This window comes from Limulus polyphemus, unplaced genomic scaffold (assembly GCF_000517525.1).
Source record: "Limulus polyphemus unplaced genomic scaffold, Limulus_polyphemus-2.1.2 Scaffold3062, whole genome shotgun sequence".
NCBI lineage: Eukaryota > Metazoa > Arthropoda > Merostomata > Xiphosura > Limulidae > Limulus > Limulus polyphemus.
Window position 1 is genome coordinate 55,943 of NW_013668672.1, and position 16,691 is coordinate 72,633.

Sequence of the window (16,691 nt, forward strand, 5' to 3'; positions counted from 1 at the left end):
AAGCATGAAATATTTCTCTCTGATAAATGAACCTCATAACATGACATCATTATATATCTTCAGTCTTTTCTACTTAGGATGATGTCATCAATCAAATAATTTTGGCATAATCTTTCTTCACTTCTCTAAGGTTTCCCAGAGATCAAAATAAACTTTCAGGCTGTAGAATACATGTGACAATAATCTTGTCTCTAAAGAAGAAGAGATAACATACAATTTCTTAAAAATTATAGAAATCCCCCCCACTTCCAAAAAAAAGTAGTAAAAGTAGAGCTACTGAGAGGTCTGTAAAACAAAGCAGGACCAAACTCAATAACAATATATGCAACAATAACTGAACATGAGTGATCCAGATACCAGAATGTACCACGCTTGGGTAAACTTTACAGGCCATCCACTGAACAGAAGTAAACAAAACTGGAAACAACCTCACAATAGTGTTTGTTTATTCTGTTAAATTTCAAGAGCTCTATCTGAGCTAGCCGATCCCTAGTTTAGAAGTGATACACTAGAGGGAAGGCAGCTTGTCAACACAATCCACTCTAGTAAAATAGTTGGATTTACCATTACATAACGATATCCCCATAGTTGAGAGGGGTGAGCATGTTTGGTGATTGGATCAGAACCCACAACCTGCAGGTTGTGAGTCAAGCATCCTAATCACTAGGCCATTCCAGGCATATTTGGTAAACTATTTTGATTTAACAACTTTGGTCTTTACAGAATATAAATTTCATTGACTGAATTTAAAAGAATTGAAGAACCTATTCAGAATTGTATTTTTGTACTTTGCTATACCTTCACATGAGTTGTTACAGCACAATTAGTTCAATACTGGATGATAATTTGTATAACAGTAAGTACTTTGCTATACCTTCACATGAGTTGTTACAGCACAATTAGTTCAATACTGGATGATAATTTGTATAACAGTAAGTACTTTGCTATACCTTCACATGAGTTGTTACAGCACAATTAGTTCAATACTGGATGATAATTTGTATAACAGTAAATCTACTTTAATTGGTGGTTTTAAAGAGAAATGTTCTTACACTTTATAGAGTCTTAAATCTTCCAATTCTTCACTTGAGTCACTCTCTGAATCTTGAGCGATTAGGTTTTCTGGACCTTCTTTCCTTCTAAATTTGGATTTCTTCAGTGTTGATTTGTCTGGATGACTAGTAATTAAAACTAAGCAAAGGCAATGCATTGAAGTTAGTGATGAAAACCAGCTTAACTAATACAATTACTTAACAATACAAGTGTTTTTTTTTGGCTCACCAGTTTCTAAAACTTGGCTGTCTTATTTTGATATAGTTTTGTCCATAAAAGCCACATGTGAATTATAAAGTTTTGGTTATTGACATTACAGTATTTATATGTTCAAAAATAAAGACAAAATATTCATTACAAGTGAAGAATCAATGAAATAAAAAGTTTCAAGCCATTAAAATTGTGACTTTTATCTCAGTGTAAACTGAAGTCTTCAAAAATTATTTTAAGTAATACAAATTATTCACATTATTGCATCTTGTATGTCAAGTAGGCAATGAATATTTTATTTTTGTGTATACAGAAATCTTTCAATAAATGTTTAACTACAACCTCTGTCACAAGAAAGAACTTTACAGTGTTTACTTAAAGATATGATAATTACATTCTTATTAAACTCATATGCATATTATATTATTTTAGTAAAATACAAAATCAGGCACGCAACCAAAAACATTTGATATATATATATATATATTCAACTTTTGTTTAGAATTTAGCTAACACCATCTTACACTGTATGAGGGCACAAAATTTCAATGACGATAAATATTTAAACACTTTGTAAATTTTAATAATTAAAAATAGGGTTGGATTTTATACACATGTACACACTTCATGGATACAAAACTCCACTAACACTGAGCTAGTATGTAAGACAGTCCCAGGCAGTAGGCTAGTGAATTGTTACACCCCTTATTATATGAAAGTTTGTGAAAAAAACCTGGAATTCAGCACCCAGTAAAACATTTCATATACATACTATATACTCATATTTTGCTTGAGTTACACTAAACGACTACACTTTACATTAAATGCAAGTACATAAGGCTTTTCACACCTTTTTGATGACATGTTTGCTCAACATTTTCTGGGCCCTTACTATGCTGTACCGTGCCATCTGGCTGAAATACTTCCGAGCTGCTAGTCTCTGATCCTGGCTTGACCATTATCAATCTTTTTTCTAACCTTCTACATTATAAAAGTACAGCAAAGAGACTATTAAAAACAAGCTATTGCATACAAAATCAAAATATAATCTAATACAACATGTAAAGGGGAAAAACATTATTTGAAAGTTCATGTTAATTCAGAATATTAGCACTACACTAGCAAATTCTTTCAAAAAAGATTATAAGCAGATGAATGAAAATGAGCTATAGATTTTGAAAACTGTAAATATATACTTATTCAGGTTTTTAAGGCTTGGGAAAAAAACTGCTAAAACTTTAACATAACTCAAAAACTCTATGTTTCTTGTAAGGTAAGAGCACTGTTAAAACATGTATCTGCAACTTTTTTTCTTATTTCATCATCACAATTCATCAGTTTCAGAAACATCTAAGGTACGCATTTATAAAAATTTCTACATAATTTTAAAAAGAAGCTAAAAAATAGCTTGTTTTAAAGTACTTTACTTAAAGTAACATATCCTACAGATTATCACAATTCATCAGTTTCAGAAACATCTAAGATACGCATTTATAAAAATTTCTACATAATTTTAAAAAGAAGCTAAAAAAATAGCTTGTTTTAAAGTACTTTACTTAAAGTAACATATCCTACAGATTATCACAATTGAAAAGTAAATTAAAGATGTCTCAATTACTTTATTTTATATTCAAATTTTGCTAATCTTTTGTATAACTTTTCTACATCAAAGGCAGTTTCAGGTCTGGTAGCTTCTACTAATCCATTTGATAACAGAACGTCAGTTTTCACATCCATTTTTAGTCCTGATTTAGCCCCGTTTTTCGCAGTAACTTCTACTTTGTTTTCCGTATCAGAAGAAAACCCAATATCTACACTATCGATGTGCTTTTCTTTCTGGCTCACTTCTGAAGCTACTTTCTGTGCTTTTCTCTTGAGTTCAGATATTTCATTCTGTAGAGATATTTTATCATACAATAGTTTATCCAGGGCTGTTTGTTCTTGTCGAATTTGTTCACGGAGGGTCGAAAGATGTCCTAACAATGCTTCTTTTTCTTTCTTGTACTTATCAAGTGATAGTTTGTCATTTTCCAAGGTTTCCAGGATTTTCTTCTTTCCCTCAATTTCTTTTTCGAGCACATCCAATTCTTTTGTCAGATCCGACACTCCTTTAAACATAATGTCTGTTTGTTCCTGCTGAAAAATGAAATCATGTTGTTGTTAAAGTGTTGTAAAAGTTAAATCAAACACACATATTAAGCTAATAGACTAACCATTTATAGTACAAAGGTGGTGAATATACAGCATGATATTCAAAAAACAACTTAAAATGGAAACATATTATTGTTTAGGAAATGATTATCAGAAAACCAAATTCATATCTCAGTGAAAATTAGAAGTCTTTTTATTACCAGTTTAGAGATCAACAAACTGTGTAAAAAAAAGCTAAATATGTATAATTAAAAAATGAGTAATCTACGCTCTCAATCACAAAATGATCACATAAAAAAACATTCCATGTAAACATTTATCCTCAAGATAAGCCAGACTAAAACAATTGTTTCATTTAAACCGATAGTTAGGTTTTCCTTGAAACGACGAATACTTTTGTTTGAGGGGGAAAAAAAAAAATTCTGAGAATGAAAAACAACAGTACTGGAGATATTAAACAAGAACAAACAGCAAGACACTTGCACTGAAATAACATTATTTAGTTTTAATTATAATTTAAACAATTTTAAACACAAGTGCCAGTAGAAACATTATTTAGTTTTCTTAAAGAGAGTTCAGGACAATGTCTGTGGACTGTGATTATGACCTTTTCCTGTCTTAGTGTGTGTGTGTAGAGAAAATGTTTCAGTTTGTATTAACAAGCCCTTTATCAGCATCAAGAAATGGTCATCTCTAAGTGGAATAACGAATGAGAGAAATGCTGTACAGTGTGTAAAATTCAGCTCGTAATACTTCAAAAATTTTTTTTATATATATCTTTTGTTATGTAAAACTTTTGTTCAATTGATAATATATCATTGTCATTAGTTGTTGGCACAAACCTATACAATGGGCTAGCACGTAATAATATTTTTGATCATAATATTCTCGACTGAGATCAAGTTATATATAATAAATACGATATATAATAATATATTTTATTTTCAATGAATAAGAATTTGAATCATGGGAATATTTTGTTTTGCCTACCATACTTGCTAAACCTAACTTAGCTTACTTGATAGCCTTTTATAGAGGAACATATCCATAGCTTTCAAATAGATAGAATTCACATGAATTTAAAAGAAAATATCAAATGTTATTTATTGATTTGAAAAAACAAAATCAAAATGAAACTGAAGAGATAAGAAAGAAACACGAAGAAGATGTGGCCATATTGAAAAAACAAAATGAGATAGAGGTTGAAGATTTAAAACAGAAATACCAAGAAAACGTTGCTGAGATGAGACAAAGTTTTACAACAAAGGTTAGTGTCTTACAATGTGTTTATATAATAGTTGATGAGTGTGAATAACAAGTGTAGTTAATACATTTTGCTTATTTAATTCTCTCGCTGGGTCACGGATCATTTACCGGCTGTTGAGTGTACACCTGTATATAAAAGTTCTAAATGTAGATAAAAAATAACAATAATTCTGATTCTTTTTCAACTGTTTTCATCCAGAAATATTTCAGAATTAATGCTGTCATTTTCTAACATTCACGTAGAGTAATTTGCAAAAAAAATATTGATAATGTTCAAATTTTCACTTTGCACAATGCACCTACTTTTTTTTGTTAATTTTCTGACAATCCTGAAACAGTTTGGAAGTAGCTAGAGGCAATGTTTAAACACCATTGGGTAGCAGAAATTATAAACTATTTACATCAATGTAGATCAAATTAAATGGTGTGATTAAATTAAATTAAATGATATTTATGATTTCATGGGAATATGACTAAATGGAGCTTCTGAAGAAAGGAATCTGATGTAAAGTTTGGAAGACTTAGGAACAAACCACTGACCTGAGAATTTTTTCCAGTTTGTAATTAATGTTTTTAATTTCTGAAAAGTCTGCTCCTCAACCTCTTTCTCATTTTTTTCTTTTAGTGAAGCCATGTTTTCTTCATGTTTTTTTCTAATGCTTTCAGCTGTTGCCTGATTTCTTTTTTTCAATTCATTTATGCTTTTTTGTTGATCTTTCTCTATCTCTGCAACATCACTCTGATACTTTTGTTCAAGGGATATTCTGATCTGCTCTAGTTGCTTTTCTATCTAGATTATATACAATCAAATGTTTATGCCGTTAATGCAAGTATGAGGACGACGAGAAACTCATATAAAGTTATGAAGATTAAAAACCTACTTCACCAAAAATACTTTATACTTAAATTAAATAGTGGAGTTTAATGTAGTAAATCATTACATTTGTTATTTTATAACAAATGGATAAAACACACTTTTCATTATACAGAATGAGTTAAACTGGATATGAATACATCATTATTAAAGTTTTTTATGGAAATTTCTATAGAAACCTCTATTTTTGTAATATCTTCCTGATTTTGTAGTGATCTACGTAATTCCTCTTCTTTCTGTTTTTGTGTTGTCTTGAACTTTTCTTTCAGTTCTCCCTCAAGAGCAGTTAAAGTCTACAGAAAACAATGAAAACTCATGAACTTAAACACCATGTATCAAAAACCACTTTAAATCATTCAAAAAATAACTATTTTTTTATCCAGAAATTTTCATTACTCTCTTGTAACAGTAAAATATCAATTGCTATAACAAATGTTGACCAACAAGAATCACAGACAAATAATGTAAGACTAACTGTCTACGTAGAGGAGAATGTGCTGTTTCTAATGGTTAACACATGTCCATTAGCCAAGTACACATGATTATACAACTGGAGAGGCTTCTCTAGTGGGTTTAACACACTTCTCAATATTTCAGCAAATCGAGAAGGCAGCAAGTTCACATTTTATATTCTTCCCTGTAATTATGTATAGTTTGTGTTTCTAATTGAAAGCTGTAATATTGAAGGTATCAAATCTAAGCAGGGAAAAATCATAATTCACACATCACATATTTTTTAGCACAATATTTGAAATAAATTACAATGATTCCCGCATCAACTATCTTCGCCCTATTCCGAAATTACTCTTACGACAGCCAAAATATCTACTTTGCTAGAAAATTTAATACTCAGTTAGAAATCTATAGAAAAATGAATAAACAAACCTATTATCATAATATAAATATATTTAAGTTTCTCACTTACATTACACATTCTACGTGTAAGAGTTATCATAATTTAAAGTAATCAGTATCAAGTATCTTTCATGATAAAAATAGTACTAGATTACATGTAATAACATTTTATTAAAAATACAGTGCTTAGTATTTAAAATAATTTTTTTTTTTAGTTTCAAATTAAAAAACATCTGACTGAATGATCTCAAATGCCAGATTCACACAAACGTCTTTAAATTTCACAACCATTATAGATCTCACACCTTACTGACAACCACATAAAATGATCTGCATAACACTTAACACCAAATCAGGTTTCATGTTACTACTGTACTAAAAAAGTTCTTTCACTTGATACCAAAAGTTTAAATAATAAATGTTAAATTACAAAATTAAGAAGTCTTTAAAACACGTATAGATGAAATGTATTTAATGACGACAAACTCTATTCACATAACAGAATGAATTAGAGGAGTTTATAAATTTATTTCACCATGATAATTGCCACCATTCCTGTACTGAATGAAAAAAATAATTACATTTCTAATGTGTCAAATTCCCATTACTTTTTTGGGTAACTCTATATAATACCAACCTTTTTGTGTTGTTCTTCACTTCTATGTTTCAAGCTATCAAGTTCCTGTAAAATCAGTAATAAATTGTCATTTTAAAATGTTCTATGTATTTATATGAATAACAACTAAAAACGTATGTTTAGTAAAATTATTTCAACAGTCAAAATAATTACTAGTGAACAGCTCGTGAAAAGTTTATGAAAAACAAAACTACACAAAATGCCTTGCACATTTGTTCTGAATGACCTTTTGATGATTCTATCAGTTTTCAAATAAATCCTCAGGGGGCAGCAATATTAGTTTGAATAATCCTGACCTTTTGATGATTTCGTCAGTTTTCAAATAAATCCTCAGGGGGCAGCAATACAATATTAGTTTGAATAATCCCTTATATATCCACATGAATTGTCATGTACATCAGTGTACACAAACTTTAGAGCCCTAAATCCCATTTCAACCTTTATGTGGAGACCTCAAAATAAAAATATAAATGTAGATACTTTTCAGAATGTCCACTTTCCTTCAAGGCCACGGATCCAGTCCTGAGAGCCCCCCCCCCCCCAATTTTGATCCCTATACAGGGTGTTTAAATTGAAAAAAATCTGAATCCTAAATTATTTTTTTAATATTCCTTATATACTAAAACAAGTTTCAAACTAAATACCCCAAACCCTCCTTCACTGTTGTTCTTACCCCGAAACTTTTTCAAACATTTGTTTCTTTGTTAATATTCTATGGATGTCAAGAGCCCGACATAAAATTCTAATTTTTGTCAAGAATAATAAAAGGAATGAAAAACCAAGTACAAACACATACATACATACATAGGTACTATTAAGAATTACTATACAACATGGAATTCTATATCATAGGTAAGAGACCAGAACAAGTCCCCAATTTCCAATTAGGAGACCAGAACAAGTCCCCAATTTCCAATTAAGAAACCAGGACAAGTCCCCAATTTCCAATAAGGAGACCAAGACAATTCCCCAATTTCCAATTAGGAGACCAGGACAAGTCCCCAATTTCCAATAAGGAGACCAAGACAAGTCCCCAATTTCCAATTAAGAAACCAGGACAAGTCCCCAATTTCCAATTAGGAGACCAAGACAAGTCCCCAATTTCCAATATGAGGCTGTGGGACAAACAGCCACTTTGTCTATCACAGCACTAATGTGAAAAGAACTGACCAAAATATATATTAAAATAAAATTGGAGGAAACCAAAACCTTAGCAGCAATTAGTGGGATTAGTTACAATACTGGTGGCATTTTATGTGCTTTATACATTACTTAGGACAACAAAATAGTTGTACCACAAACAATATGGTGTATAAATAGTTAGGGAAAATGTCTAAAAATCCAAGAAGGTTCATATGGAACCCATCGGCAATTACAGGATTATCTTGTTTTACCAGAGCTCTTGAAAATTCTGCTACTGATTAGAACAATTGGTGAAAGTTTCAGATTTTGTACAGAATAACTAACTATCAAGCTAACTTTAATGTACTGTTATGCATTTTTAAAATATTGAGGGTAACATTTTCTTACGCTGAAAATGTATTTCCTCTCACACAAAACTATCTTGATCTTCTTTTCACCCTCTAAGCACTGCCGAAAAATTTTCAAGCTCTGTGCACCAGTCTTTTTTTGCCCCATCAATTTTGTGGCACTATTGAACATTTACATAGCATGTGACTACTCTCCACCAATAGTAGTTCGCCACCTATATTGGCACAGCTAGCTCCCTCTGCTATTCCCACTTAATACTCATTTTCAAGAATTGGCAGGGTCTAAAGGAAGAACACCAGCAGTGGGGAAGGAAAGTGGGAAGATTGTGAGAGAACGTTAAGTACCTATTGGAATATGGTAACTTGTGATACGGTCTTACCTCACTCTCACAAAGCTAGAATCCCACATTGCAAAGGTGGAGGGGCCGGTGTAGGCACTCAACATTGAAACTAAGCAGAAAGTGACCACCCAGAATGAATGGGTGTACTCTGAGATGAAATTGAGGGCACACAAGTGAGGTACTGTACTACATCTGGAACAGGTATGCTCTTCACCCTTAAAGCAGTAAATGAATCTGATACAGGTGGTAAAAAAGCATGTACACAAGTACTATTTGTTTGTAGAGGTGCAATCCATAGTAAAATATTAATTGAATGAACTATGTAGATATCCAACCTATACCTGACAGACGAAGTTCCATAACTTGTACTTGGCATTGGGAGGTTGAGGATCCAAACAGATGAAAATAATAAAATAATGTAACATAAACATAGTGGCTAGGGCATGTGAACCATGTTACATATATTCAACTACCCCAACCGTAAGCAAACAGTGTGTCATATGTCAAGCAACCAGAATTATGAAGAGGCAGTTAGCAGCCAGTCAAAACTGGACAAACTATCAAAACCACCATAGGAAGTAAATAACCCAAACTAGTCATTATGGGGTTGTGGTGTTGCCTCAACTCAACTATAAGAACAGGGCAATATCTGTAACTGGTGTATCAAGCAGAAATCATAATTCACCCAACTTTTAATGCAGGGAAGAGACATCTTGCACCCAGAATTACAAGGAAGACATGGAACATTTCCTCAACTGTAGGAACAGTGTATGTAAGTCCCTTTGCTGGTATTACGAGGCAGATGAAGTCTCCCAAACTCAACCATAGGAACAGGGAAAGAACCTCCTACAAGCAGAATTAATGAGAAGAGAGGCCTCTACTGCACACAACCACAGGAACAGGTTGGTGTCATCCTGAACCCAGTATTATAAGGAGGATTCTAGTAAAAAGCATCTAAGAGAAATGGATGGAGGGAAACCAGCCTTGCCCTTTTCTCACTGAGTGGAAAATCATGAGTATGTATGGTAAATTAAAATTCAACAAAGCACTCAGGAGGAAGCCTCCATGGTCCACCATCACAGTGACTTGGAAGTGGTAAGGACTCCCTTGCTCTACTGGAAGTAAATGCATTGGGAAGTCTGGAGGAATGTCACACCAAAGAAAGTGCAATGGGTGTCCCTATTTTGAAAAGCAAACAACCCCAATATATTCAATCAAGAGGTTGGCTGTGATGGGCAGAAATCCCCTTCTGCTTTACTCATGAAGTCCATCAATGATGGTCCACCATTGAGTGAAACTTACTGATATCTAGAAACATATATATATATATCACTGGGTATGTCACTGGTGGTTTTGCGGAACACCCCATCTCTACAGTGAGCATTACAGCACAATCAGTAAATAGCACAGGTTTGAACAGATTTCCAGCAAAGTGAATGATGTGGTGGCACAGCAACAGGAGCAGGAAAAAGAAAACTAGTGAAATCAACCACATCTTGAACATGCATCAAAATCAGAATATGTGTAAACCGATGACCCGATCAACAGGCTGTAAAACAAAATGGAAGGGGAAAACTCCTGAATAGGTGTAGAGTGTGACAGGTGCCAGAAAAACAGAGTCAAAATAATCTTCTCCATGATTGTATTCATCTTCAGAAACATTGTCAAGTTGAAAAGAAGAAATTGCCAACTGAACATATGAATCTAGCTCCCCGCAAACTAAGGCCTGTACCTCGTCTGCAGATAAAGTCAAACTAAATTCCTGGGAAGTTGTACCCGTAGCATTTTTGACTGTGACATGAATTTCCATAGTCGACACATTGAATCGCAAATTCATACCGAGATCTCTTATAATTCAGTAACAAGAAAAAAATGCAAAAAAATATATTGTTGAAACAATTGAAAGCAAACACAGTAAAATGAAACTGTTGAAAAAAATAATAATTGAAATGGCAAAGAAGCACATTCATAATCAGGAGCCACATGTGAAAAAAACACATGTCTGAGCAATTTTGTGCCAATTGAGAGAGTGAGGATTGAGTGCTATGCCAATATAGATAGTGCAATACTACTGGTAGAGAGCAGTCATATTCTATGTACATGTTCAATAGTGACACAAAATTGGGAGGGGGGGGGGTTATATAAACCAGTGCGCTGAGCATGAAAAGTTTTGAGCAATGTTTAGATGGCATAAAGAAGATTGACATAGTTTTGTTTGGAGAGTGGTAAGACCGTATTGGAATTATCTGCTACAAGACATGAATAATTATGTATGTTTACAAAATCTGGTTTTTTTCAGTAGGGCAACTATGGTTACTGTGTATGCCAAATCTTCTATGCCATTACATCTGGGAATAAAGAATTACTTGTGTAAATCCTAATATCAACACAAACCTGTTGGTGTTTAATTTTCAATTCTTTTGAAAGCTGATCCATTTCTGCTTTCAGTTCAGTGTCAGCCTTTTGCCGTTCTTGTTCCAACGTCTTGTTATTTTCATGTTTTATTTGAGTTAGCTCTGCTTCCAGCTTCTCTTTCATGGTTTTCTTTTCTAACAGTAAATGTGTTTTCAAGTCTTCAATCTCCTTCTCTTTTTCTTGTCTGGTTAAATGATTGTAAAACTATGTATAGTAAACTGTTGCAATTTCTTTAAAGCACTATTCTAAATAGACTGTTTGTATATCTATACACTTGATTTTTAGGTAATGGATCAAAATATTGAAATTTTATTTGGAAGAAGTTAACAAAACATTTGTTTGGAAAAAATGTTTTATCGATTATGATGAGATTAATAGCCTATATGTTTTACACTTGTGTTGTCATTTTATAAATTGGATAATTTTTATATTATATGTAGGCCATTTCAGTTAGAGGCTTGTGAAAATCCAAACTGGCAATATATTAATAGTTCATGAAGCTGTAAAGGTATATTATTATTTTCAGTCTTAGCTTTGAACAAGAATAAATGTTTGTAATTTACTCAGGAAAACTGAGAATATCCAATAACACAAGGCTTTCTTTGAGTAAAAAGTACTTCTTATGTAAACCCCTAAAAGGGATACTGATCATAATCATAATTCATACTCAAACATTTGATTTTATTAACCAAAATAATTGCCTTCAATTTCATATTGATTGAGGTATTATCTCAAGCAGTCGTATTGGTTGAGGTGTTATCTCAAGCAGTCGTATTGGTTGAGGTGTTATCTCTTGAAATTATTAAAAACATATAATTAAAAACACTGGTCAGACAAAGACATGGGAGTTTGAAACAAATTAAAAATTGGAACATTGCATACAAAGCTACTAACAAATACTACATCTCTATAAATAAATAAAAAAATAATTTAAAATGTTAGTTATAACACATAAATGAGTAGAAAAGTTTGTACACGCCAAGAAACTGTAGAAACATTTTCCCATCAAAACTGAAAGAGTGGTCACAGACAGCCATATAAAACATTTAGAATACATAAAATACAAAGAAATCCATCAAACACAGAGAATTTGTTTCAACAAGTTACTGCCACAGAACATTTAACGAACAAAGGTAACTCCAGCTTTGTTTTCTGTTAAATCAAAATTATTATTATATTTAATTAACTTTGCAAACACTGAGAATTAGTTTCAACAAGTTACTGCCACAGAACATTTAATGAACAAAGGTAACTCCAGCTTTGTTTTCTGTTAAATCAAAATTATTATTATATTTAATTAACTTTGACACAGTTACGGCTTTCATTTTGCCGTATCCCTGCACATACTGCACAGTTTACGGGAAAAATCAAACAGAAAACTCCACGAATTCTTAATAAAATTAGAAATATAAAGTCACAAAGGATTTATTTTTAAAGAATACAACAGACTTTTTTACACCAAATAAATGCATAGACTGTGAATTACAATTTAGACACCAAACTAAGTATTGTTATATTTACTAGAAAAAAAGGGTTAAACTAAGTTATTTTTTGTAAAACCCATTACAATAATCAACATTAAACTATCAAACTAAGTTCTAACTGTATCGTCTACACAAATTTTATGGAAACATTTCATTAATGTGTACGACGAGAAGGTTTCTGCACTTTACACTTCTACCATGTTTCCCTAACTTTCCATAAATAAAACTATCTTTTTCAGAGATCTTAGATTTTACATATAATATAAAATATTTTTATGTTTAAATATCATCTTGTTTAATTAATGTATTCACCGATTTACAATGTAAAACAACAAAACATAAAACTACTTATGATGGTTTATTGGCTCCAGAACCTTCATAATGACCTCTTCAAACTTGAAATGTCTCATAAAAAGTAGTATATTCACATTATATTCATGGTATTAGTAGATCAATATCAAGGATTTTCCATTTTACTGGATGTCAAATTTCAAGCAATTCCATCTCATATAAAGATCATATATAAAAGACGTAAAACCAAGTCACAATGAGAATATTTAGAAAGTGCTAATTGTGAATGGTTGTGGAAACAAGTTTGTCTTTCTTTTTAGTCCAATTCACTGTTAGACAGTGTTTAATAATACCATAGAAGAGCCTTAAAACAATGCATAGTCAATTCAAGGAACACTGTGTCACGGACAAGTGGTATGTTTTCTCATTAACTAAGACATAAATTATTAGGATGGACCTTTTACTGCTGTCTAGTAATCTTTAGTCATGCATATTCAAAATAATCATTTGTTATTGAAAACTTTAGGTGACAAATATTAGTGCTACTACCTAACTGACCGGTGTCTCAGACTTTAGGTGACAAATATTAGTGCTACTACCTAACTGACCGGAGTCTCAGACTTTAGGTGACAAATATTAGTGCTACTACTTAACTTACCGGAGTCTCAGACTTTAGGTGACAAATATTAGTGCTACTACCTAACTGACTGGAGTCTCAGACTTTAGGTGACAAATATTAGTGCTACTACCTAACTGACCGAAGTCTCAGACTTTAGGTGACAAATATTAGTGCTACTACCTAACTTACCGGAGTCTCAGTTCTTCAGCTTCTAATTTTTTTTCCATTCTTCCTTTAGTTTTGTCAACTCTTGTTCCATTTTAATCTCAAAATCTGTAATTTTGGTGTGCTTATCTTGGGATGATGATGAGGTCTTAAGATTGGGTTTCAATTCTTGCTTGCTATCTACAGAAGCTCTTACATTCGTTGGATCCTTTTTCAACTGTGGATTTTCAGAAGTGGTCACAACAGCATTTTCTGTAGGTTTCATATTTTTGGTTGATCCATTTTTAGGAGCAGCTTCTATTTTTTTTGTTGTCACAGCTTTTACCTCAAACACAGGTTTAAATGTAGTTGCCTGCTTTCTTGGGGCTGGCAAGGGACTGATAAAAAAACAATAATCTCAATGCATTATAGTTATACTTTTACACATAGTTGAAAAATCAAAATGTTTCTTAATTTTAAATCTTATTTTACCTTTGCAATAAACTACTAAGCAGCGACATACATGTCTTTGACAATTTCAAAAAGCACATATGTAAAAAAAAGACAGTCATAAGCACAGCAATGTTTAGCTAAATATACAAGCTGTCAAATTAATTAGTTATTAACATTTCACCTATGTGTCATTAATATTGAAGTACATAACCGAGAAAAAAAATTATTATTTCTATTTTTGTTAAACAAATATATATACAATTTAGATTGTTGTTGATTTTAAAAACTATGGGATTTTGGGGATCATAAAACAAAGGTAATGTCTAAGAAATGATCAATAATAATCAAAATTAGACCAACATATACTTCCAGATTCTTTCTAAATATTAATTTAAGAAATATAATTTGCTTTCAACAAACACCTGTTGCAGTAACAAACACTTTAAGTTGTTAAATTGGGATAGAATAGGTGACATTACTGCATTAATGTTGCAGTAACAAACACTTTAAGTTGTTAAATTGGGATAGAATACCTTTTTTTATTTTTTTCAGAGACTTCTTTCAGATTTGTATCTTGGTTTTCTTGCTTTTTATTCTCCTTGGAAGTCTGCTGAACATCATGAGCAGTTAACATTAAGATTTCATTTATACCAGCCATATGGACCTGATGGAAAATATCTATCATTAACATAACTTCTTATTTTCCTACATACATATGAATGCCTCATAAGAAAAACACGACACTTGTGTAACTAAGCAAAAAGGTTATATAACATTTTATGTGAGAGGATGAATTTATATATTTATATGATCATTTTGCAAGTAAAGGAAAATATAATTATTCTATTGAATTGAATCATACCAGATAAAGAAAAAAGACAATACAATACTGGGAAGTAATTGTATTATTATTATTTTCTTTAGACACAATACTAAGGTTAATGACACTTTAGAAAAACAATGTTCCATGTCCCATACTAGCATTGGAATTACTACTTTCCTCATCAATTTATCTCACTCTGATGCACTGTTTCCTCTACATTTTCTACAGTAAATAGCTTTTGCAACTGATAGCGAAGTCAATCTTACACACACACACACATCCTGACAAACTTTCCAGATCCCTTTCAAATTGTACATGAACTTTGATAGAACAAAAAGCATAAAATGTCAATGGTACTGATTTGGGGGGACTTGACAAATATATATGTCCAAATAGGATTGCTGCAACTTCAGTTTCTTTGGTCATCTTTCTCAAGAAAAATGCCACTGATTTCAACGTGTGGTTGGAATCTTGTGGACTTCTCATTTGCAAGTCAATATACACTTCAAGTCATTGTTTATTACACTGATAACAGTATTAGTAAATATGTTCAGCTTCATCAGTGTCCTTTTTTGGGTCAAAGGGTCCTCTTTCATAACAATAGACTTTACTTTGGTGATGATGTTCTGCATTGGTTTGGGATATGGTTTTAAAAGCCATTGCTGTGCTAAACACCCTGCTGTGGATGTCTTTTTGTTTATATGGTTCCCTTCTTTAAAATGTTGTATGACTGTTTAACAGTCTTATCAACAGCTGTGTAACATTTCTCCAGCCACAAGCGTACCTGTGGCAGCATTGAACACTGAATGCTCACAAATTCACCATGAATCAAATATATATATATATATATAGGTGCTATATGTTGCCCATAACAAGATGACTTGTTTCCATAGCAACTAGATACTATACTAAACATATACTACTATACATAAAGTACAATTAACTCTCTGCTTAGCTCAGATCTTTGAGCAAAAATTAAGTTTTAGGATCAAGTGAAGTACAAAATCTTACCAAAACTATTTTTTGCATTTTTAATGTAGAAGAGGGTTATGAAAAATCTGTAAATATCTTTATTTAAAGTACATATAAAAACATTTGTCATTAAAACTAACAATTATTAATAACTTAAAACGTTATTTCAAAGACTAAAATTCTAAGACAGAATTACGAAGTACTTATAAAACCCAAAAAACTCTATGGTACTAATTGTATCATACTATATGTGATAATGTCTTTTTTTTTACATTTATCATATTATTAACTATCTGATAAATCAAATTAATACGAGTGGGGAAAAGGCATGTGACAATTTTTTTGTTTTATAACTTACAGGATTATTTTAATTCTACACTTTATTAAATGCAACATAACTGATATTCAATTTGAGTAACAATAGTAAAATTCTAATGTATGTAAATGTTTACAAATTGTAAATATTTTAATATTACTTTTGAGACGTTCTAAAAGTATTAATTTGTCATGGTTCTGGTTTAACCATTACACTGATTATCAAAATCGGATACACTAGAACAAAAGTCTGTATATAGCAAGACTGACTGTTGTGTCTTAATTCTGCAAAATGAAA

The 16,691-nt window shown here is 31.7% G+C and overlaps 3 protein-coding genes across 3 annotated transcripts in view; all 3 read right to left on the bottom strand.

Moving 5' to 3' along the window:
* Positions 1-3,395, bottom strand: part of LOC106468579 — a 17,087-nt gene extending 13,692 nt beyond the window's left edge. Inside the window, exons 1-3 of the mRNA XM_013929014.2 lie at positions 2,882-3,395; positions 2,114-2,244; positions 1,053-1,191 (exon numbers count right to left, since the gene is read on the bottom strand). Coding sequence (XP_013784468.2) covers positions 1,053-1,191; positions 2,114-2,244; positions 2,882-3,381 — 770 coding nt within the window. The 5' untranslated portion in view covers positions 3,382-3,395. The remainder of the gene's footprint in view (positions 1-1,052; positions 1,192-2,113; positions 2,245-2,881) is intronic.
* A 1,736-nt stretch (positions 3,396-5,131) lies between these two features.
* Positions 5,132-14,943, bottom strand: LOC111088059 (trichoplein keratin filament-binding protein-like). The gene is made up of 6 exons (XM_022396918.1): positions 14,817-14,943; positions 13,876-14,228; positions 11,272-11,476; positions 7,047-7,091; positions 5,734-5,847; positions 5,132-5,470 (listed from the first exon to the last, which is right to left on the bottom strand). The coding sequence occupies exons 2-6, from the start codon at positions 13,911-13,913 to the stop codon at positions 5,132-5,134; spliced, it is 741 nt and encodes a 246-aa protein (XP_022252626.1). The 5' UTR covers positions 13,914-14,228; positions 14,817-14,943.
* LOC106468580 (centrosomal protein of 164 kDa-like) overlaps positions 14,798-16,691 on the bottom strand; it is a 16,297-nt gene continuing 14,403 nt past the window's right edge. Inside the window, exon 7 of the mRNA XM_022396919.1 lies at positions 14,798-14,947. Within this exon, the coding sequence (XP_022252627.1) occupies positions 14,798-14,947 (150 nt within the window). The remainder of the gene's footprint in view (positions 14,948-16,691) is intronic.

Bases quoted from the DNA above. Each gene is read 5' to 3' on its own strand.
- LOC111088059 (XM_022396918.1), bottom strand. From the start codon at position 13,913: ATGGAAAAAAAATTAGAAGCTGAAGAACTGAGACTCCG. The intron at 7,092-11,271 runs GTTTGTGTTGAT...CTGATTTTACAG, and splicing joins TGAAAATTAAACACCAACAG to GAACTTGATAGCTTGAAACA. The intron at 5,471-5,733 runs GTTTCTATAGAA...TATATAATCTAG, and splicing joins AAGATATTACAAAAATAGAG to ATAGAAAAGCAACTAGAGCA.